Source organism: Melanostigma gelatinosum (genome assembly GCF_949748355.1).
Source record: "Melanostigma gelatinosum genome assembly, chromosome: 2".
NCBI classification, from domain to species: Eukaryota; Metazoa; Chordata; class Actinopteri; order Perciformes; family Zoarcidae; genus Melanostigma; species Melanostigma gelatinosum.
Genome location: NC_136635.1, coordinates 8,174,502 through 8,198,124, shown reverse-complemented (window position 1 = coordinate 8,198,124; position 23,623 = coordinate 8,174,502). Strand labels below are relative to the sequence as shown.

Below are 23,623 nucleotides of genomic sequence, written 5' to 3'. Positions count from 1 at the left end.
ATGATGATACTGATCATTCCATCAGCATTATGCAATTGAAAATCTTGATCAAAATGGCTCCATGGTGTTTCCGTTAAAACATGTGTTGTTTCCCAGCTTTGTTTTATCTCTGTGAGATGAAACTGAATATGAACCTCTTCATTCTGAGTATCTGTCAAACATACATATACATCGGACTTTTATTTTATTTTAGAGATTGAGAGAGTGACGCACTGGGGCGATTGGTGAGTCCCCTGTTGGCGTCATGACGTCAGAGCAGCAGCGTGTGGGACCTCGGCGCGGCGCCCCCACCCCCCTTCACCCTCCCAGTCCGGAGAGACACACGTTATCAGGGAGGCAGCCGAAGGGCCAGTCATCTCCTCACATCTTTTCTGAATCTACCACAATCCCCTTTATCCGTCCTGTATGGTGGATATTATTTTCAGCTCTTCTTTCTTGGGTGATATGGGGGATCATTCCAAAAGTAAGTAAGCTAAACTGCTCGGTGGAGTTTTAAGTGACAGACTTTGTGTTCGTCGCGGTGGTATTAAGGGCTACATGATATGTTGAGCAGTGCACCGACTACTTAAGTTATTTTCTTAATGATGCACTGGAGAATAGAAGCCTTTTTATTTCTCTGGCTGTGCACTTTGGAGGCGCTTTAAAAAGAAGAAGTAAAACCATTCAGTGCTTTGTTTGACGAATGCTAGCAGAAGTCCTCATCTGTTACATAACATCAAGACGTGTCCAGTCTGCAAAATAGAGGAATTCACTGCAAAACTGAAACATACTGGACTTACTTGCTTTTTTTTTTTAACGCGTAAATGCTGTAAGTGTTTGTGATAGTGTGTTTATTTGGCTGCGTTTCAGTGTGCGCTTTAAATGTTGTTGTCTCTTTGCAGAGAAGTCAGGATTCGCGATGTGTGTAGGATGTGGAAGTCAGATCCATGACCAGTACATACTGAAAGTCTCTCCCGACCTGGAGTGGCATGCAGCCTGCCTGAAGTGTGCAGAGTGCAGCCAGTACCTGGATGAGTCGTGCACTTGTTTCGTCCGGGACGGCAAAACCTATTGCAAAAGAGATTATGTAAGGTAGGAGTTTGGAAATATTCTCTTTATATGGGCTGGATTATGTTTAATCACATCAAACGTAAATTAAACATATTTAAATACAATAGGAATCAATATTACGAAGAGGTGAAACCTAATTCGAAAAATACTCATTTGGATATAAAAAACAGAAGACTTTGTAGCACAAAGCCTCCGTTAATATTCAGTTTACAATGTTACTAAACATAAGAAAACACAATACACAGTATTTTGTTATTCATTCAAATTACAAATAAATGATAGCAGTATTTATAGGCTCCTCAACTCTGAGTTGTCATCTGAACGTTTCTTCGTTGTTATTTATTTTACATTTCTTCGTAGATTTTTGATTCTCTGACAATTTCTCCCTAATTTTCCAGGCTGTTTGGAATAAAATGCGCGAAATGCAATCTGGGATTCAGCAGCAGCGATTTGGTGATGAGAGCCCGCGATAACGTGTACCACATCGAGTGTTTTCGGTGCTCGGTGTGCAGCAGGCAGCTGCTGCCGGGAGACGAGTTTTCCCTGCGGGAAGACGAGCTGCTGTGCCGGGCGGACCACAGCCTGCTGCTGGACAGGAGCTCCGCAGGAAGCCCCATCAGCCCCGGACACATCCGCGCCAACAGACCGCTGCACTTGGCAGGTCGGATTATCATTAATATTATTATTATTATCATAATTATTATATACATATTATCTGTATCTATTCGTTTTAGAAAGTGCAATTATTCCTAGAATAACAGAAAATCATAAAATCGGCTGTGTGTTTATTCCTGAATAATAGCTCGTCAGTTTAAATAAATGAAAGAATGAAATAAAAGAAATTCGCATAGTTGACAACTAATCAAGCACATCAAAAGTAAACATTTGTTGAAAAATGGTGAGTGCTTGAGTGAAAAGCGAAATGTAAAATCAATATAAGGTCAATGATTCGTATTTTTTGTTGTCCTTTAACATCCAGATCATTTGTTTTGTGGTTGTCTGCTTGGTGTGTGTTTGTGTGTAAAGTGTGTGCTGCGATGTTTCTTTAGGCTAATTTCATAATTGATCTCATTAGCTCTTACCTGCTCTGTTACCATTATCTGAATAATCTGTATAGGCCTATTTGACTGTGGCAGCGTGCTTGTGTGTGTGTGTGTGTGTGTGTGTGTGTGTGTGTGTGTGTGTGTGTGTGTGTGTGTGTTTGTGTGTGTGTTTTAAAGCGCTGAATTCAAAATCCCGTACACAGATCAGCCTAGTGTCACCGGCAGGATTTCTTATTTCAACTGCGTTTTTTTTTTCCAAATCTAATTTTGTTGCAAGTACAGGTATAGGCCTACAGCTTTAGGAAAACAATCTCCTCCTGTTTAACGGCGATAGGGTTAAGGATGATTATCGGCTGGCAAGAGACAACAATGCAAGACGTGAGCGGTTACATTGCAAACGCAACCTTAAAAACAATCATGTACAATGTAAGTTTAGGCTGTCGAAACTCACGCAAATGTCTTTTACGTCTGAATATTATGGACCAGAATTTCGTTCTAATTTCCATGCAATATGTTAATTTCAGTAGATTTTTTCCCAATCAATATTTTCCTTTAATTTTTTAAAGACTATTATTTACCCGAGCCTTAAACATTTATGCCTAATATATCATAACATTTCATGTAAGGCTGATAAATATAATCGCGTAAAACAAGACAATGCAAGATATGTAAAAAGTAAAAAAAACAGCGCAGATTGCGATGAATGGGGCTGCTAAGTAATTGTATCAAAGTTTGAAAGGCTTCCGGAGGCCTTTGCACAGTTTCTCACGGACCTTTTTTTCTTTCCTCCGTGCTCAGCAGACCCGGTCACGGTGCGGCACGCCCCGCATCGGAACCACGGCCACAAGCAGTCGGAGAAGACGACTCGGGTGAGGACGGTGCTGAACGAGAAGCAGCTCCACACGTTGCGGACCTGCTACAACGCAAACCCGAGGCCGGACGCTCTGATGAAGGAGCAGCTGGTGGAGATGACGAGCCTGAGCCCCAGGGTGATCCGGGTCTGGTTCCAGAACAAGCGCTGCAAAGACAAGAAGAGGTCCATCCTGATGAAGCAGCTGCAGCAGCAGCACCACAGTGACAAGACTGTAAACATCTTTGTAAGTTTGACCCTTCCAGTACTATTATTCATTCATGTATTTACGTGTTTGCTTGGTCTTTTTAAACCATGACCAAGATACACGTGTGTTTTTTTCTCTTTGAGGCATAAGTCTTTAGTAAATGCATAGTGACAAACAGATGGCAGCCATAATAACCAAATAACTGAGTTGATGTTTAGTGTTGGATGTTTGCCTTCGTTACTCCACATTCTTTCTGCCATTAATGTGAATCACTATCAGCCTGCAATTCTACTCTTTTCGAAACTTCACTTCTGATCGTTTACTTACACTAAAATGACTGCTCCAGTTGGCTTCGGTGCTATTCTTTATTCAAACTTTAGGCCAATGAATAATGAATCAACTGCTTTGGCTTCAGTTGCTTAACCTGCAAGATAAAAATACCCTCTGCAAACAGGCTTGTTCTATATGTTGGAAACATCTCTTGCTTTGACACTGTAGTTCAATATGTGCCCCCCGCCCCCCCTCCCCCAAGAGGAAACTTTTTTGGGGGGGAAAGTGCATTTTTCCCCCAAAGTTATCATTTGTCATAAATGGCACATGAAAACATCACTTTTCAATGAAAAAAAAGTATTTTTGAAAACATGTGTATAGGTGTCATGAGGAGAAAGCAGTTATTTTCAGTATTTTCAAAAAGCTTTCTTGCAGGACACAGACAAATGATGCTGTGATTTTACCATTATTTTGTCAGAACCTGCAGGGCCTCACAGGGACACCTCTTGTGGCCGGGAGTCCTATTCGCCATGAGAGCTCTATGCAGGGAAACTCAGTGGAGGTCCAGACCTACCAGCCTCCATGGAAAGCCCTCAGTGAGTTCGCCCTGCAGAGCGACCTGGACCAGCCAGCCTTCCAACAACTGGTGTGTGTGTGTTTTCAGGATAGACTAGATCACACACAGACATGCACAACACACCACAACCTCACAACCTCACAATCTATCTATCTATCTATCGATCGATCGATCGATCGATCGGTCTGTCTGTCTGTCTGTCTGTCTGTCTGTCTGTCTGTCTGTCTGTCTGTCTATCTATCTATCTGTCTGTCTATCTATCTATCTATCTGGGCAGGGGAGCTGAACTCCAATGCTTTTGCGACCAGATTTTCAAAATAAAAGCCTACATATTTCGCATACTTTGACACTTGTGATTCTGTCCGTTCAGGTCTCTTTCTCTGAATCGGGGTCTCTCGGAAACTCCTCGGGCAGCGACGTGACTTCTTTGTCCTCTCAGTTACCGGACACCCCCAACAGTATGATACCCAGCCCGGTGGAGACGTGAAACTGGGTCCCTCAAACCCATCGCCCCCCCCCCCGCCCCCCTTCTTGCAAGGACAATTGCAGCATGATCCCGGTCCCTTGCATGTGACAAACTCATCACATCGCCCAAACTACAACGGAGAGGTTTTTTTAAATTTTTTAATTTCATGACATGGAGGGGGTGGAACCAGGATAGCCCCGATTGATTTTTTTGTTGAGCTTTCATTGACACAAACTAAGCAGAACAATTCTTGCATGACACACGGAGAGAGCTGTACAGAAGACCTCCTGATGGATATACCAAACCTTCCCTCGAAAACTATTTGGAAACATTTACGTGTCGAAACACATGGACATTCTGCGACTTCCTTGTGATATTGTGTCTTGTTTCTTCAACATGAGAATTTTTTGATACATTTATTGCGTTGTCGAGTCCCGTTGACTGTGTCTTAAGGTCAGAGCATGATAATCTGCAAATTATTCGTGTTGTAAAATACTTTATCTTAAGGGTTGTTTGAGCTTCTCAATCAAAAAGTAAATTATTGTTATATTATTTATTGTTAGGTAAGCGATTCGTAAAGGGATTATTAACTGATAAAAAAATAAAAAAACAAGCTGAATACATAACATGTCTTGATGATCAATATTTGTAGACATTTGCAAGCCAATATTATAGTGCAGTAATTTAATTCATTTGAAAAAGTAGCTCTGAAATGAGCAACAACTCTCCATCTTTCATTGGAAAAGTAAGACCTAATGACATGTTGTAGTCCAGCGCTCTTACAGAGACAAAGTCAAATTCACTGTTCAGATCCAAAGCGGGAACAGATCGTTACTCCTCATGACAGCGGCTCATTTCTGCTTTGAGAAACGTGCAACCAATACAAATCGTCTTCAGCCTTGGAGGCCGATTTGAGGGAATAGATTTCAGGCATTTAAAAAAAAAAAAAGTGAAACACATCATCACTCCATTGCACTGAATATGTTGTTTGTCCTGTTAAAACTAAAGTCGTCCTGCCGGAACCCCGCAGGCTCCGTTGTCTTATCATCCACCTCCATCTGTGGTGTTTTTCTCCTTCGGTCATGTAGCAGGACACGGACAGTGGTCATTTACTATCTCGGGGGCAAAAACCTGCTGTAAATTGTGCCCAGTCCAGTTACTCTGGTTGAGTCACAAGCTGGTCTAGACAGCGCGGAGGGATCGGCGACCCCTTATCTCGTCCTGGCATCACCTGCAAGCGATACACTGACTGAAGCCACAACAAACTAACTAAACACCCCCACCATAGACACACAAACACACAAGCACGCGCACATGCACGCGCGCACCTTCCACAAAGCCCCTCGCATGTGAGGGGAACAGAGAGAAGCCAGTAAAGGGTCACTTCTCCTCCTCGGTTTATTTTCTTTTAGTGAATTGCGTTATGGCGCGCGGGTCAGCCGAGATGACAGCTCAGGCTAAACGAGCTGACCTCCTCTACACTGCGTGCAGGACAAAACAAAGCTGCCATGTATGCACTGAGAATCTGAGGATAAACCTGTTTTTCAGACGTAGATTCTTTTTTAAGTGAGCACAGGAGGAAACAATATAATTGTATATCACGATGTTTATTTATTCAATCTGCTCTGATGCGATCAGTCATGCCAGGAGTGACTTTCGTTATATGCGATGCAGTTTTGCTGGTTTTTGACAAAAATGTAGAAAATATGTCGCTAAAATCAAGAAACTATACGTCGTTTTATTTAAATCTTAAAATATTTAGAATAAAATTATCCTGGTACATGCTTTCTCCAACTTGCTGTATTTGAACAAACCTGGACTCAATGATTCACCAAATGATTGCTGACCGTATTTCGATATTTGAACGTTTTTTGCTGTGAAAAAAAATTAACAAAACTATTTATTTTGGTTTTTAGTATAGGCTACTAACAGTGTCTTAATCGGAAGTTTGAATGACAAAAGACAGATAATATATTTGTAATTGAGCTATTTCAAATAAGATAACTAAACAATGCGATCAGATTAAGATAACAGAGATAAGAGAGGAATAACAATGGCGTTTACAGACAAGAATGCAGGCCTATTAACCGTCTTCCAGCAGAAGAATCATTGTGTGGCCATATACGTTTCGAACGCAGCGTATTCCGAGCACGGATATATAACTCACCCCTAACGGCTCACACACAGATCACACGAAAATTAACTAAAACATATCGCACAGATTTATGAAAAAAAACTAAAAATGGTCAAATGGAAGTTTTAAATAAATTAAAAGCTTTTCTTTCGAGATCAAATGCTACAGGGAGTTACAACACCAAGCTAAACATTAAGGGAATAAGAAAATAGAAAGAATGAGTCTTTAAAATGTCAAAAATGCTCCTGAAAAATAAATAAAAGGGCAAACAAAAATGCAGACAACATTTAAATGCACAATTACATTCCCCAAAACAGCACGCGACATTAACTAAAAAAATGTAGCTGAGGTCGTATTCGTCTGTGTTGCTCATCCAGACCACAGATCACCTCCTCTGACACCCATACAATGACGCTTGAGTACCTGTAGGCCATTGATCTTCTATCACGTATGGGCGTCTCCCCTCAAGAACCAAAATAAACACCAGTAATCCCTGTCCAGAACACACGCACACACACATGCACATGCACGCAGACAGCTCGGGCTACAGCAACTCATTTTTTTAAACTCGCACTCTTTTTAATAATAATTGACCTCATTTGACTTGCAAACAGAGACCTCGCTTTTTATTTCTAATTCATTTTTCACGGTTATGACGACACACAGAAACAATGTAGCCCCCCCCCCCCCAGTCCGTTATTTAGGATTAGCTCTGAACTGTCTGCATGTGTCAAGTTGCCTCAATGCAACTAGACACTGTCAGAGGGAATGACACCGTATCATTAATGATTAAACGGACGAGTCCATTTAAAGGTGTGATGTAATTCTCTAATTGGTGGAGGGCTGGACGTAATTAGATCATCTCGTGTACAGGCTATTCTCGGGAGGAGTGCAGCGCCGCCCACGAGCACGAGTCACTAAACGGTCACTGGCTGACAGACACATTTATATGTTCTATAATCCGTGTAGATTAGAGTAGGAGAAGAAAATTAATAAAACTCGGGAGAAACGACATTGGCACATTTGATCATGCTGCTTTTCAAGGTTTCTTCTTTTTTTATCTACTGTTTCCCATAATTTGATGATAATTTAACAGGAGATTCCATATCAATGCATTGTTGGGCTTTTAACCAACCAGCCCAAATTATATTCAGTGATTTATTATTTTCAGTAGAACAATTGTATATTCTTGTTTTATTTAGATTTTGACTAACGTATTATACTTTTCAGGCCTGCGCTCAGGCTTTCTAATCAAAATTTCATTCCTGAACCTAACTGGAAATATATTATAGTGGGTGATGATGGCAGCAGGTCATAAAGCTGTGGGCATGTACTCTCAGTTGCCAGTTCATCAGGGGCACCTATCGCTAAAAGTAATGCAGGGTATTAAATCCTACCTTAATAATAACATTCACGTTATGTTGAAACTGTTCTAGAGATGCTAATTCAACTTTTCTTCCATTGCTTTACACCAACAAGTGTTTCTAATATACCCCAATTTTTTTTATTGATGAAGGTTGACTAAATATTAGACAGACTTTTCAGTGTAATATAGCAGATTGTTAATGTAGATTAAAGCCAGAGGTTTGAGTTTAATATTTTTCACATTATTCACGAAACAGAAATTGAATTGTTGCAAAGTCAATTACCACAATTCAATTTAGCAACTGCGCTGTGATGTTATAATGCTGTCCATTACCCAATACCTAATACGTCATACCTTCAAAGGAAGGAATGCAGTCTAACAAATATAAAATAACAGGCATACTAGGATATTTTCTTTCTTTGGGCCTGGAGGATCTGTGAGATTGTGGGTGAATCTCAATCTTATAAATTTGGGACAAAATGGGAAGAAAATGAAATATTTTAGGCTTGAACAAGGTTTCCTATATCTTGTGATGAGAATGTTGCATAAATAAGCCAACATACACTGATGCATGTGTGTCATATTATATTGGAACCCATAACGGAATCTCACAACCTTTGTTGCATGGGCAATGGTCAGGTGCTAAACCAAGGAGGCAGTAAAAACAAAAGAAGAAGAAAGAGAAAAATAAACTCCATCAAACTTGCTATGCCAAAATGACACCTGATACAATGCACACGTGAATATTGTATCTTGAAGTACAGTAAATATCACTGGAGGGAGAGCCTGCTAAGAGCATTCACATTTTTGTTTTACAAAGTGTGAGAGTTCACTTTTTCAATTCATTTAAAGTAGATTAGTGCTTTTATTAAATTTCCAAGGTACAAAAATCCCACACATGACAGATTGCTAATGGAGATTTTCTTATTAGAACCTACAGAAATTGGAGATTTTAATGCCACCAGAAGGTTTCCATGTTGCTATGTGCAAAAACAAAGGTTTTGTGCATTTAAAAATATACAAAAAAGATAAACAAAAGCATTTTGTTTTCAATTACTGTCTTCCTCATACTTTGCACCTTCTCAACCCTCCTGTTGCATTCAATTGTCCTTTCGACTGTTGAATCAGCATTACTGACAAATACGTGTATGTGCGATTTCTGTGGAGGCTCTCTGTGAAAGTTTCAACACACTGTGACCTCCCTCCTCCAGCGGGGGCCACCAGCAGAGGAACTGCCGAGACGAACTTCAAGTCCAAAACCCTCCAGGGAAGCATTCTGACAGGCTGACTTAATGCAGAGACTAAACTGGGAGCTTTTACTTCTGCAAGAGAAAAAATAAGGAGAGGGGGGGGGGGGGGGGGGGTTGCACGTGAGAGGAGGCACAACAATGACTTGGATGAAGGCCTTAACAGTAAAATGTTACATTAAATCACACAATATGACACGGAGAAGAAAAGTAACGCTTGAAAGAGAAATTGCAAAATTTGTGACTGACTAAAATAAGTATAAACCAAAATAACGCATACTGTATAGGACCAATTTATCTCAAATGGGTAATGGCCAATTTACCATCTGGTGACAATAATTGAATCTTCTCTACTCTTAGGTCACACTGATAATGAAAGGGCAGCATCAACATCTATGTGCAGTACGGGGCTACTTGTGTACTATCGATCCTGGGGAAGAAATGCTGCTTTTATGGGAAACTGACACAATGAGTAAATATCCACATATCATCCTTTCAACTTTTAAAAGCACTGGGGCCATGGGGTGGAGGTATTTTAGAAAGCTGCATTAAAAAAAACAGATATTGATTTAAAAGAAAAAGAAAACACATTTAGTCTTTATACTTTCTGTTGACATAATTCGACCATCATCTTTTATATTTTTAAAGCCACAGTTTGTCTAGATGTTGAAAGATAAAGAAGAAAAAATTTGCTGTGCAGCCGATGTATTTTTTTAAACATGATGACAGCAAAACATGCCCTCTACTGTATTTATGTGAAGGGAGGAAGTTGAAACAGTAGCAGCTTGCCTGCTATATTACTGCTATAATAGTTTCTGGGCATGTTGCTCACATGTGTGTGTGTGTGTGTATGTGTGTAGGTGTGTGTGTGTGTGTGTGTGTGTGTGTGTGTGTGTGTGTGTGTGTGTGTGTGTGTGTGTGTGTGTGTGTGTGTGTGTGTGTGTGTGGAGGGATGGTGAGCAGACCTCAGGCTCACCTGGAACACACAGAGAGCCACAATCAGGCTCCGTGGTCCTGCTGCTGAGACAGTGTCAGAGCTCCGTAAATCACAGCTCCCCACCCATGCATAAATCTGCTGCAAAAACAACACACCAACGGCCATTAGGAGAAGAAAGGAAGGTTGGAGCCGCCCCACTCGACAATGACTCGCTATAAAACACAATGAAGGTTCACCTGTACTTTGACAAGACCAAACTGTCATTAGCCGAAAGAGGAAGACAAACACGTGTCACTGGAAGCAAACAACGAGGCAGCGTGTGTGAGTCACTTCGGATGTGAAACGGCATCAAAAGGTTTCAGGGAGACACTCTGGCGTCCATCAGGTTCATATATGTGTCAGTTCAGGAGTTCAAGAATGTTTTCAGGAAGTCTTTGTGTTTTAGATTTAGTGCAAAAGTTCAATTAACCTCCTGACTCATGAGTTAGGTTGAAAGAGAGACTATTTAATTATAGCATGCAGAGCAGAAACTGAAATGTGAATGCCATTGATATACTGTTCCTGTCAGAAGAAAACACTGTAAGTCAAAAGAGTTGGATTTTCACACGGTCAGGGAAATTGACTTTGAGTATATATTGCATAGTACCACAAATTGTTGTATATTATCTGTTGAAAATGATGGGCACATCTAATTATCAATAAGTGCATTATACATCTGTTTTTGTCTGTTTCTATGTAGAGCAAGTTTAATGTACATCATATTCCGTAAATGTCCAGGTTAGATTTCAACATAGATTGAAAAACAAAAGCAAATCCTCTCCAACGAGACAGTAATTACATTGTGTCCAGTGCCACAGCAGCAGTCTGGAACCACACACATGCAGCGACCACAACACCAAAGACGCACAAAGAGCAACACAAATGGTCCAGACTCAGTGAGCGATAAAGAGAGTGCAATGAAAAAGGGAAGGGAGGGCTCTGCCTGCCAACTGCTGCGATCCCCTCGTCCCACAGCGTTCCTGCCACTTTAAGAAATGAAGCAATATCATTAATGGAGGCCTCCCAGGGCTGACATCTTGCTCCGATTCACCAGTCCCCGTCCATCACACCATTACGGTGGGCCCGGCAGAATTAAAATCCAATCACTCCTCTGGCTAGTTTGATTAAGGAGGGCAACCGCACAAAGAAGGGGCTCTGACCCATTGTTGCCTCTGCCAGGGAGTCCCCCGAGGCTGCAGCAGGTCTCTGGTCCCAGGCAGCACCCGGACAAGCCCTGGTCACTGTTGAAGCTTCGTAATAATCCACTGTGACACCTCACGACTGAATGTTTTGTTATTTTTAAGGCTTGCAGTCGGCATGGTTATAGAATGGTCAGATGGAAACCTGTGGAATATGAAGGGTGGGGGATGCACATTTAACAATTAAAGGAGATTGTCGCGTATTGTAAGAATTTATATTGATGCAACTTTTCAATCGAGGAGGTCTAGATTGGGCAAATGTGAACTAAAAGCAGGTTGCGACAAAAAATGACAGGTCCACCTACAATTAGGAGATTCCATGATTAAATAAGATATTGCAAAAAATGCATTCATCTATCCTGTATGGGCTACAGTCTATTCTTTATATGATATACTTTCTATGTGCATTATGGGTTTTTAGGCATTACAACTGGAAGTTTGTTAGCGTGCTGATGTTCGCATTAAGCACAAAACATCGCCTCACAGAGCTGGTATCACGGCTGTGGACTCTTGGGGATCACCGGTCTTGTTTTGTATCATGTGATCTCCTCATTGTAAATGGAGCTGTGTCTGTATCTAGCCTGCTTCTTATTCACACGGATGTTTGCTTGACAAAAACCTTGCAGCTACAAACTTTGCATCAATGACATTCGTTTTGAGAAGTTTCAGTGTGCAGACCTCACCTCTTCCTTTGAATGTTTCTGGCACTATTTTAAAGACACTATGAATACAAATAAAAAAAACGGAATCACTGATGATTCTTATCTTCAAAAAAAATCGATCTTAGCCTTGCTCAAAGGCACGATCACATCAGCCATTGCAGGAAGATGTATCAGCGCTTTTCCACCTACTTGATACAAATACCTTCATTTGTTTTTTGACTTGCGTCTCCAAATCTGAGGCTGCCACATCGTCGCCCCACCGAGGGGGTCACATGGTCAGATTGTGTTTGAGAGAAGAAGGCAGCATCACAGGTAGAGACTCTGAAGAGCAGAGCCTAAAGACAAATTAAAACCAGAAGGCCAGGGTGAGCCTCTTCGACCACAGTGACATAAATTACCGGGATTTACAAGATTTTTTAAAACACTTTTAACAATACTCCCCTTTTAATGTGCTTTCTGTTTAATAATGCACTTTAGGTTTTAAGAGCATGGTAAACAAACCAATAATTCACTTTTTTTTATCATCTGAGGGTGAAGCCCTCCTTCTACAGCAGCGTTCAAAGGGGCCTTGAACGGATCAAATGAAGGGCTGTCGCAAGATGTTTTGGACAACGGTTGAGATCTTACTGGTGATCGCTTTGCTCTCTTGAGGATAAAAGTACACGAGGTTCATCTTCCCAAGCACATTTAAAAGGGGCACTGATATGGCAAAAGAATAAACACTGTATTTTGTAACAGAAGTTATTGGCCAATGTCAAAGGATGAGGCAGAGAGAGAGTCTCGGCTCATGTGGATGACAGCGGTTATCAAACAAAAATGAAAAATGCTATGCCTCTTTAAATCTGAGGTTTGATATAAAATGGCAGCACGGAAATTTAAAAACAACATCAACACACTGCTTGCATTGGAAGATGAAATAGTTTTCTTGGCTTACGATATTAAAACGCCTCCATTGGTCTTCGTGCAGCCGTTGGCTCGTGTGTCAGTAAAGTCTGTCAGTGTGAGATCTGGGAAAGCTCACAGTAGCAGTTTTCAGTGTGTGAAGCTTCACAGGGTTAGTCAATGATTCTCCTGGCTGCCAAAACATATAAAGAAGACTCGCCAGGAGAGGCTTTCATAAATCCTCAAAGAATGGAATTCAAAGATTAATCTTTCAGCAGGCAATGAATGTTATAATGTGAAAAGTAAGAACAAACATGTCACAAATGTCTTCCTATAGCGGCTGAGGGACTATTGTCCTAAATGTGAGAGTTGTGAGGAAGCAAGGTGGAAGACAACTGACGTCTGTGTTAGAGCGAGGACCTGGAACCAAACACACACACACACACACAGAAACACTCACTGAATGTACGCACACACACACACTCTCCCTCACACGCGCTACCGCACATACTTTACTCCAACCCACTACCAGCCACCACAAATCATTGGACCATCTCATATAATCCTCAAGCAGCCAGTGCCGCAGCATTAAACATCCAAACAAATTGTCCTTTGTCAAGTGCTCGCTGCAGGAAAAGACATAAAGCAAGAGCAGATAGCTGGGCAGGGCCAGGAGGGTTGGATGTGGAGCGGTGGCAGCCCCCGTGTTGCTCCAAGAAACAGGACGGTAATGTCTTGGCTGCTCTCAGGCTGTCAGCCTGCATTAAACTGCTCTTTGCAACATTTTTGTAAAGAGATTTCAGGGATAGCAGAGGCACTGAAGAGCCACTCTATACGTTGGTTTATTGGAGTTGGATAAAGTAAACCCATGCAGTTGTTTAGAGATAATTTTACAAACAACTCCCTTTTGAGGTAGATAAATATTAAAGACGCCATGCAGCAAAGCTACCAGGATGGTCACTTTTATGTAGACTTACAGTTTTTCAGCCATGAAAGCAGTGTGGCTGTAGAAATGGCAATGACCAGCACTCTGCTCCTGAAGTGTCTCAAATAATCCCCCTGGATGGATTACTATGACATTTGGTACAGATATCCATGGTGCCCGGAGGAAACATCCTTATGAAGTTGGTATTCTACGGACATTTCATCTAGTGCCAGTGAGGCCATTTGGTACACACATTCATGTCCACCTCATGATAAATTGTAATAACAGCTGAAAAAACCCAGCCCAGTGTTGCCAACTCTTTCCCAATGGAATTAGCAAGCAGCACTAGATCCAACAGTCGCTAAATCTAGTTAGAAAGTCACCAAGTCAGCAAAAATGACAGCCCGTTACCAAAATTATCATTTTGAAGGTAAACAACAAACATGGCTACTCACAGTAGCCATGTTTGTCAAGTAGCTGGCAGCTTGTGGAAGACTCCGTTGATGAGCAATGATTTCACAGGCAAAGTGAGCGCTGGCAGGCAGGCAGGAGCATTTCATTTGTTGATCAAATAAATCAGATTGCTGGGGGGGGGGGGGGGGGGGGATGTGAAGAGAATCTCAATAAATACAACAAAAATGTTTCTAAAATGCATTACCCACCATCGCTTTAACTTTTCAATTTATTAATTGTCCAAAAATTTGGTTTATGGCCAAACACCTGCAAAGCTTAACGAAGCTAAGATGGCAAACACAATACGAGTTTTGATACTATGCCAAATATAAATGATACAATATTCAACAAATATAAATATCTAACAAATTGCAGCGTCTTTTATAAACTCTTAACTAGAAATGTGTACTGTCATCCAGTGTGACAAGGCTGTTCTCAACAGGTGTTTATTTCCATAAACAGACGTATCATCTCTTTTCAAGCATTTTGTTTGCCTTCCGCTAAAGTCCACTTAACATCTGAAGGTTTCTGAGGAAGCAGTTGGGTGTGGTCTCAACTTAGAAGAGCACAAACAGAAGGATGCACAACTAAGTCAGTTGCGTGTCTGTTATTTGAGTAGATTTTATGTGTAAAATGACACAAACAGTGAATTGTAAATGTGAGGAGTGTTGGGCTCTGACCATGTGGCTTAAACATGTGCTGTGGACAAAGAAAATCAGGCCTTAACTTTTTCAAGCAAATGTCTCATCCTGATTTGTAGTTGATAAGAGCAAAGGGATTTCACACTCAGGTGTGAATTCCCCCCCCCAAATAACCATGGTAACCGCGGCAATCTCATTGGCCGAGAGCCAAGAGACCCGAGGACCCCTGTGGTTCGGCCACTGTTCTATAAAACTCTCTGCTGCCCCCACCTCATAGCTTTTTCCAACTCTCCCTCCGGGGTAACAGGAGGCACACAAGGCTCTTCGCTCGGACACCCCCGTCCAGGCCACAGAAGAACCAGCTTTCCCCCCACGAGGGAGCCCCTCGAACCCTCATCAAACCCTGTCAGGTCACGAGCCATTTCGCTGGACGAAACAGCCCGCGATAACGAATCTGCATCAGCATTCGTTCAGTGCTTTCTGCTTCTTTTTATTTTGTGCACAAACCGGCACAGAGGAGCCGACGAAGCCTCGCTCCTCTCCTGACCGATGATTACCGGGAGACCTACGGACCACGTCGTCTCAGCCGAAGTTAAACTGTCCTCCCTGCAGCGAGGATAGTTCACGTCTGCGTTTGCTCCAGAGCCATTCCACGACGGACCGAAACAGCGCCAGCTCAACGCCGCGCGACACACAGCGCCCGCTGCAAAGCCGCGCCGACCCGCAAGCTCCCCCCCTGTCCCCCTTCCCGACGAGGAAAACGGACAGCTTTGCCACGGACACTTCCACGTTGCAACGAAGCATCTACAAGTAAGGTTCTTGGCATTTGGGCATAGCTTAGCTTAAATTAACTTAAGTTTAATTCAGGCCATTCATGTATATGTTGATATTCCCGTGTTTTTGGTGTGTTTAAGACTGTCGCGTGATATTGAGGTATTACGCAATCATTACGGAGCAGAGAAGCTCCGCTGTATGTGTGTATCAACTATGACTGTTTGCTTGGGATTTATTTGATTTATTTTCATTCATTGTCTTCCACTCCGGGTGGAAGTTCTCTTTTCATTAACTCGACTCGGTGAGTGAGCTGAGGTGCGTGGTTTATCACGGCATAAGTTACCGGCAGTTCCAAGACGACAGCGGTATATTTATGCATGATAGAACCAGCCAAATCAGGCTCCCTACCACATCGCACGCCGAAGCGTGATTCACTTCGAGTTCTCGCTCCTTTTTTCTCTTTCCTCCTTTCACGAAACACACACACACACACAGCTCCTAATTCTACCCCTGGGGAACCTCGTTCAAACGAGCGCCTCACATCACGTGCTGCCCAGGCAAACGTGAATTACGTACAGCAGCCCCATTCTGCCATTTTGTCCGGGTCCCTCGACTCCGCCATCTTTGTAGTTTCTAGCTGTAGTTCTTAAGGCCCCTCCCCTTTGGCCAGCGTCACTCGACGCCGCCATCTTTGTAGTCTTTAGCGTAGCTGTAAGACTCCTTCCTGTTCACCCACAGACCCACACACACACACATACACATACACACACAGACATACACCCTCATCCATTTTATTCATTCTTTAGTTTAGGCATATAAAATTGTATGATAACGTTTGTTGGTTGCAATATTAATTGATTTGATCATTTATTATTTTGATTCAATAAACTCTGTTATACTTTCAGGAGCAGTCGTCTGTGATTACTTGTGCATATGTATTTGATAAGACTGTATGTAGTAGCCTGTGCTCGAACTTAAAAACCTTCACTGTCACTGAATGTGTAGTCATACGCAGACTATTGACATTATGAGTGACTACTAATTATGAGACTTAGTTTTATCGTTTGGTTATTGGTCCCTGTTCGCAGGGTGGTGCCCCGTTTATATTAATAATCATTAATAATTGTTACATACATCAATAATTCTATTGATGTCAAGAATTCAGTTTCTTAAATGCTGATAACCCAAACACGCTCCTTTAGATCCCAACATAATGGTGCCCCGTGTGAGGGTACGTTATTCCAGTTTTGTTACAGTATATATGCACATTAATCCATAATTATTTTTGAATAATTAATTTTCCAAAAAAATATTTTTTTCGAAAAATTATTTTTTTTCTTCTTTTGAATGATCCAAATTCCTGAAACTTATTTCCCAAAATAGGTAGGCTTTGATCTTCAAAATCTTGTCTTATTGTAATTCAATTTTTGATTTTAAATCCAGATTTTTAATCTTAATCTTTAATTCCCTTCTCGAAATTTTATTTCGTTTCCAGGTTTAATTATTCGTTTCATTTCTTAAAACTAACAGCCAGCTGTGTAGTAGATTTGATTGTTTATTTGTAATACCTTGCTTGCTTTCTTAAATCCCTCAAAGAAGTTACACACAGCTGTCACAGGCCCAAAGTGCTAAACCACATTAGCATTTTCGCACCTCTGGCTGCAAAGCAGTAGTGATACCTCTGAGCAGCAACAGTAGAAACGTAAGTCACAGAGCTAGACATTTCACTGTGCGCCTGCATGAACCGTAACACTAACAGTAATTAACATCTAACAGTAGAAATCCTAAGTTACCGAACTAGACATTTCACTGAGAACCGTAAACACTAACAGTTTCCGTTCTAACACTAGGGAATTAACAACCATTGGGAGTCGCGCTCATCAGAGAGAATGAGCGATGAGAAATCCCCCATTCCTGGAGCTGTAGCTCCAGAAGACACCGCATTACGAGATGCAGTGGCTGATGTCCTCGGACTCACAGCAAAGGAAAGAGAGTACTTTGAAAAATACACGGCTGTCCTATGCGACGAGCAATTAGAGCAGCTGGTGGCTTATGTAAATAACCCAGCAGGTAACAGAGAGCGCCTGATTCAGGACGTAATCGGCGAAATACTGCTCATCTACCATCAGAAAATGCAGCTGCAAGCTGCCCGAACCCGGGCACAGAGCGACGAGCAGCAACGCGAGATCTGGACACTCCGAACAGAGGTTCAGGAGTTGTCACGTGACTATAGAGCCCTACAGTCAGAAAATAGTAGCCTGCGCAGTGACCTCAGAGAGGTCAACCTAGAACTCTCTAAAGCATCAGAGAGTGATGACAAACTGAAAGCGCTTCAAGGTGTTCCAGCAACCCCGGTAGGTACTGCTACCCCCTATCGAGCCTTTCAGCCCAGTCATTTCTTGGTCTCGGCTCCCTCATTCCCCGAGACCCGAACCACCTTGCATTTCTTGAAAACGCGTTCCCCAACCAGGAGTAGAGAGGACCAACACCAGGTCCTAGTCGGCCCAGGTGGCTTCGAAACCACCTCAGGCGAACGCAATCCTCCACGCGGTTCACGTGCGCGACAAGAACTGACCCCATCCCCCTCAGGGAGGGAGGATGATAGTCGTTACCACCATCGCGAGTATGGAGACTCAGACGACTCGGACGGCCCAGGCCCCATCAACCTTGGAGGCCTGCGTACTCGACAGATTGAGTCTCTGGCGAAAGCCGTAGAGCGCTTCAACCCCGATAATCACGACTCGAGCATCGATGACTACCTAAGGGAGATCGATCGCTGCCTCCTCGACCTATCGCACCCCTCATCGCGCGAAAAGCTAAAGCTAGTGTGGAAAACCACAGCACGAAGCGTCCACGCTTTCATGGAAACGCTCCAGCCGAGCATCCGCGACTGCTATTCATCCCTTTGTCACGCCCTTAGGGAGGAGTACTCCCTGTACACCGACCCAGCTTCTGCCACCCTCGGCGCCTTTGCCATTTCTCAGGAAAGGCTACAGTCTCTGAGAGACTACTTCAGGCGCTTGAGATCTGCGTACTTCCAAGGACGTAACGCCCCAGGTCTAGAAGACCATGCCTTCAAGTCGCTATTCCTGCACAATCTCCACGACAACGTGAGATACGATGCTACTATGCACTGCAGAACGAGTAACCTCACCATGCCAGAGATTAGGAAATACGCGCAACTTGCATGGGAGACACGCGGACGGCCGACAAATCGGTACGAAGACACCGCCATAGTCTTAGGCATCCAACAGTCGAGCGACTCCGACCTAGCGTCGGAAGACGACGAGAGGACTTGGCCTAGCGAGCCCTGGTCACCCCCGAGGAACAAACGACCCTGGCGGTCGAAAGACCAACGGAACCAGGGGGGTGAAAGACGCCCTCAAGGGCAACCCATCAGGTAACGCTGACTCGCAGCTCACCTGACTAAGCCAAGTGACCTTTCCCCCTGCTGCCAAGTCGACGTGGTAGGGGGGGGGGGAAGAGAACTCAGCACACTTCCGGAAACGACCACTCCCATTTCGCACCTCGTTCTTCAACCTTCTTGGGCGACCTTGTTCGCAAAGGCAATGCCCGTTATGTATAAATCTATACATATTCTTCAGTCCTACTGGGGGGTCATAACACTCTTGCTCTACCCGACTCCGGGTCAGAAACGAGCCTCATGTGTTCCCCCACCTTTTCGCATACACCTCTAGTGTGCCACAACCTTAGAGGCCCTTAGAGGCCCTTTCGAGCACCATAGCTCGTAAGATATTTCGTCAACTAAGCCTTCTTCTCCTGCTCTGTCAGCATGAGCCACCTCCAGCTTGTTCAACGAAGCCACCGCCTTCTTTCAGCCGAGTCATCGCCCGGGCCTGTCAAGTCGCCAGTGCCGTAGGTAACTGAACTTGACCTGTGCGCCGGACCTGTCTCCATCTCTAATTAGGAGGGTGGGGGGAGGGAGATATCACCAGCCCGTCATGACACACTCCAGAGTGAAACTGTTCGCGACGTTTCCCTGAGTGCTGACGGTAACGTGGGATATCTGCCCTCGCCACTCAAACAGCGCGAGGGGGGTGGGCTCTCTGACAACAGAAACTTAGAGAGATGTACTTCACAGGAAGTACACTCTAATCTCGCCAGTGCCGAAACCAACCGGCAGAATGGCAGCTTACTATTGACTACTGACGTTTAACTGCATGCTCCAACTCACCCTGTAGACATGCACTAACCGCTAACACAGCCAACTTCAACCAGAACAGTTGCATGACCTGACGTTCATTGCGACTGTAAACTGATGCTCCACTCTCATAGAGAACCCTTTGCATGCTTTATAGACTCTACCAGAAGTCACCAAAGAGGACATAACCTCTGCCGTAGCAGTCAGATTTAACCCAGGACCTCATCCGAGAAGGCTCAGCTGTCAACAGCTGGAGCAGCGAGAGACCAGCCTAGCTAGTCACACTAGCCGTGCTAACGAAATCTGTAAATCTGCTACCACTACTGTTATGCAACCCTCACAGGTACCTCTGGCCTATAGTCTTGGCAACGCAACTCCAATATCGATAGATTCTAAAACTTAGACACAGGACTCGCTCTAAATCTACCGATCAGAGAGAGATAGACGCACATATCATGTACTAATAGATCCAGAAGCGACAGACTAACTGGATTCCCTCCTATTCATAACACCACGTAGCCAACCTACGACTGCTCCGCCGACGGACTCCAGTCCTGTCTAGGAGTTGAACCAGTAACCACTGTTTGCCCCTCACCTGCTTCTTGTCTTTCTATTCTTTCCTTCTCTCTCTTTTGTGTTTTGTTTTTGTTTTATTTGGGTTGTTACTTTCTTTGACACTATGCCGCAATGCTAGATTATCACAACATCATAATAGCGATTGAATTATTTGGGAATAATGTTTTGCTCACCTATGATTTGAATTGTGTATGATAGTAGATGTAGGTAGAAGTAGTTAAAGTCATCTGCCCAGATGCCACCTTAGTCATCTGCCCAGATGCCAATGAACTCTGAACTTGAACACCATGAACTTGACCACTATGAACCTTGAACTCTATGAACAATGAACACTGCCTGTTTTAACCACTGCTTTTGGTCTCAGGAACACTTGGACTGTCTCACCTCTTCAGGTTTCCCCACCACATGGATGCACATGCCAGCCCTTGGTTTGCTCTAAAGACCGAAGCCAACACCTCGCTCTTCAGAACAAAGGGGGGATGTTGGGCTCTGACCATGTGGCTTAAACATGTGCTGTGGACAAAGAAAATCAGGCCTTAACTTTTTCAAGCAAAGGTCTCATCCTGATTTGTAGTTGATAAGAGCAAAGGGATTTCACACTCAGGTGTGAATTCCCCCCCCCCAAATAACCATGGTAACCGCGGCAATCTCATTGGCCGAGAGCCAAGAGACCCGAGGACCCCTGTGGTTCGGCCACTGTTCTATAAAACTCTCTGCTGCCCCCACCTCATAGCTTTTTCCAACTCTCCCTCCGGGGTAACAGGAGGCACACAAGGCTCTTCGCTCGGACACCCCCGTCCAGGCCACAGAAGAACCAGCTTTCCCCCCACGAGGGAGCCCCTCGAACCCTCATCAAACCCTGTCAGGTCACGAGCCATTTCGCTGGACGAAACAGCCCGCGATAACGAATCTGCATCAGCATTCGTTCAGTGCTTTCTGCTTCTTTTTATTTTGTGCACAAACCGGCACAGAGGAGCCGACGAAGCCTCGCTCCTCTCCTGACCGATGATTACCGGGAGACCTACGGACCACGTCGTCTCAGCCGAAGTTAAACTGTCCTCCCTGCAGCGAGGATAGTTCACGTCTGCGTTTGCTCCAGAGCCATTCCACGACGGACCGAAACAGCGCCAGCTCAACGCCGCGCGACACACAGCGCCCGCTGCAAAGCCGCGCCGACCCGCAAGCTCCCCCCCTGTCCCCCTTCCCGACGAGGAAAACGGACAGCTTTGCCACGGACACTTCCACGTTGCAATGAAGCATCTACAAGTAAGGTTCTTGGCATTTGGGCATAGCTTAGCTTAAATTAACTTAAGTTTAATTCAGGCCATTCATGTATATGTTGATATTCCCGTGTTTTTGGTGTGTTTAAGACTGTCGCGTGATATTGAGGTATTACGCAATCATTACGGAGCAGAGAAGCTCCGCTGTATGTGTGTATCAACTATGACTGTTTGCTTGGGATTTATTTGATTTATTTTCATTCATTGTCTTCCACTCCGGGTGGAAGTTCTCTTTTCATTAACTCGACTCGGTGAGTGAGCTGAGGTGCGTGGTTTATCACGGCATAAGTTACCGGCAGTTCCAAGACGACAGCGGTATATTTATGCATGATAGAACCAGCCAAATCAGGCTCCCTACCACATCGCACGCCGAAGCGTGATTCACTTCGAGTTCTCGCTCCTTTTTTCTCTTTCCTCCTTTCACGAAACACACACACACACAGCTCCTAATTCTACCCCTGGGGAACCTCGTTCAAACGAGCGCCTCACATCACGTGCTGCCCAGGCAAACGTGAATTACGTACAGCAGCCCCATTCTGCCATTTTGTCCGGGTCCCTCGACTCCGCCATCTTTGTAGTTTCTAGCTGTAGTTCTTAAGGCCCCTCCCCTTTGGCCAGCGTCACTCGACGCCGCCATCTTTGTAGTCTTTAGCGTAGCTGTAAGACTCCTTCCTGTTCACCCACAGACCCACACACACACATACACATACACACACAGACATACACCCTCATCCATTTTATTCATTCTTTAGTTTAGGCATATAAAATTGTATGATAACGTTTGTTGGTTGCAATATTAATTGATTTGATCATTTATTATTTTGATTCAATAAACTCTGTTATACTTTCAGGAGCAGTCGTCTGTGATTACTTGTGCATATGTATTTGATAAGACTGTATGTAGTAGCCTGTGCTCGAACTTAAAAACCTTCACTGTCACTGAATGTGTAGTCATACGCAGACTATTGACATTATGAGTGACTACTAATTATGAGACTTAGTTTTATCGTTTGGTTATTGGTCCCTGTTCGCAGGGTGGTGCCCCGTTTATATTAATAATCATTAATAATTGTTACATACATCAATAATTCTATTGATGTCAAGAATTCAGTTTCTTAAATGCTGATAACCCAAACACGCTCCTTTAGATCCCAACAGGAGTTAGGGCATTGGTGGGAAAATGGAAAACAATGCACAACTTAAACTGTTGAAACCATTTTTTCCAAAACAAACATTTTCTCTCTTGTTATCCAGTGGGAATATAGTCTACTCAGTTTAAGAAGGAGAATAAAACCCATAAAGGAAAATGTAATCCCTCACGAAATTTGGAGATAAATGGTCATCACTGACGATGAACTGTAGTTTATGACGTTGCAAAGGAAGGAAAGACATGATTGAATGGCTTCAGTTCCTTGCCTAGACACCTTGAAGATCTTTTACACAGAGATCTGAGCTGTGTTAAGCAATGGACACCTTGATCAGCCCTGTAAGATTCTCCCCAACACTCACACACACACAGATCTCCATCTTTCTCTCCAAACTGGAAGTGGCCATGGTCAGGTTTCTGATAAGAGCGAGGGCAGAATGTATCTGGGAGATCTGAGCGATACCGAAGGCTCTTGTGAAAAGGAAGCTAGATTTAAGCTGCTGTGGACTTATCTTTAAAGTTTCCTATACCACCTACTGACAGATCCAGAGACTGTGTAAATTCCTCTGCCCCCTGAAGTGACTCCGGGCAGACAATGTGACGACACTTTGTGTACTGATGTGTCCTACAACAAAGAGAACAGAGAACATTTTACAAGGTATGTGGGAGACAAAGACAAACACAAGCCTGACGTGTTGCAAACTGTGTAACCAATGAAGCATGCTTTATGCCCTC

The 23,623-nt window shown here is 43.5% G+C and overlaps 1 protein-coding gene across 2 annotated transcripts; it reads left to right on the top strand.

Moving 5' to 3' along the window:
* Positions 1–333: 333 nt before the first annotated feature.
* Positions 334–4,485, top strand: LOC306792910 (insulin gene enhancer protein ISL-3; the record flags this gene model as incomplete). Of its 2 annotated transcripts, none has more annotated exons than XM_079290279.1 (6): positions 334–463; positions 882–1,071; positions 1,449–1,711; positions 2,895–3,178; positions 3,900–4,067; positions 4,369–4,485. In XM_079290279.1, the coding sequence occupies exons 1-6, from the start codon at positions 406–408 to the stop codon at positions 4,483–4,485; spliced, it is 1,080 nt and encodes a 359-aa protein (XP_079146405.1). In that variant the 5' UTR covers positions 334–405. The 2 variants fall into 2 exon arrangements, with proteins under 2 accessions (XP_079146405.1, XP_079146406.1); XM_079290280.1 differs by having other exon boundaries at positions 2,892–3,178.
* Positions 4,486–23,623: the final 19,138 nt, after the last annotated feature.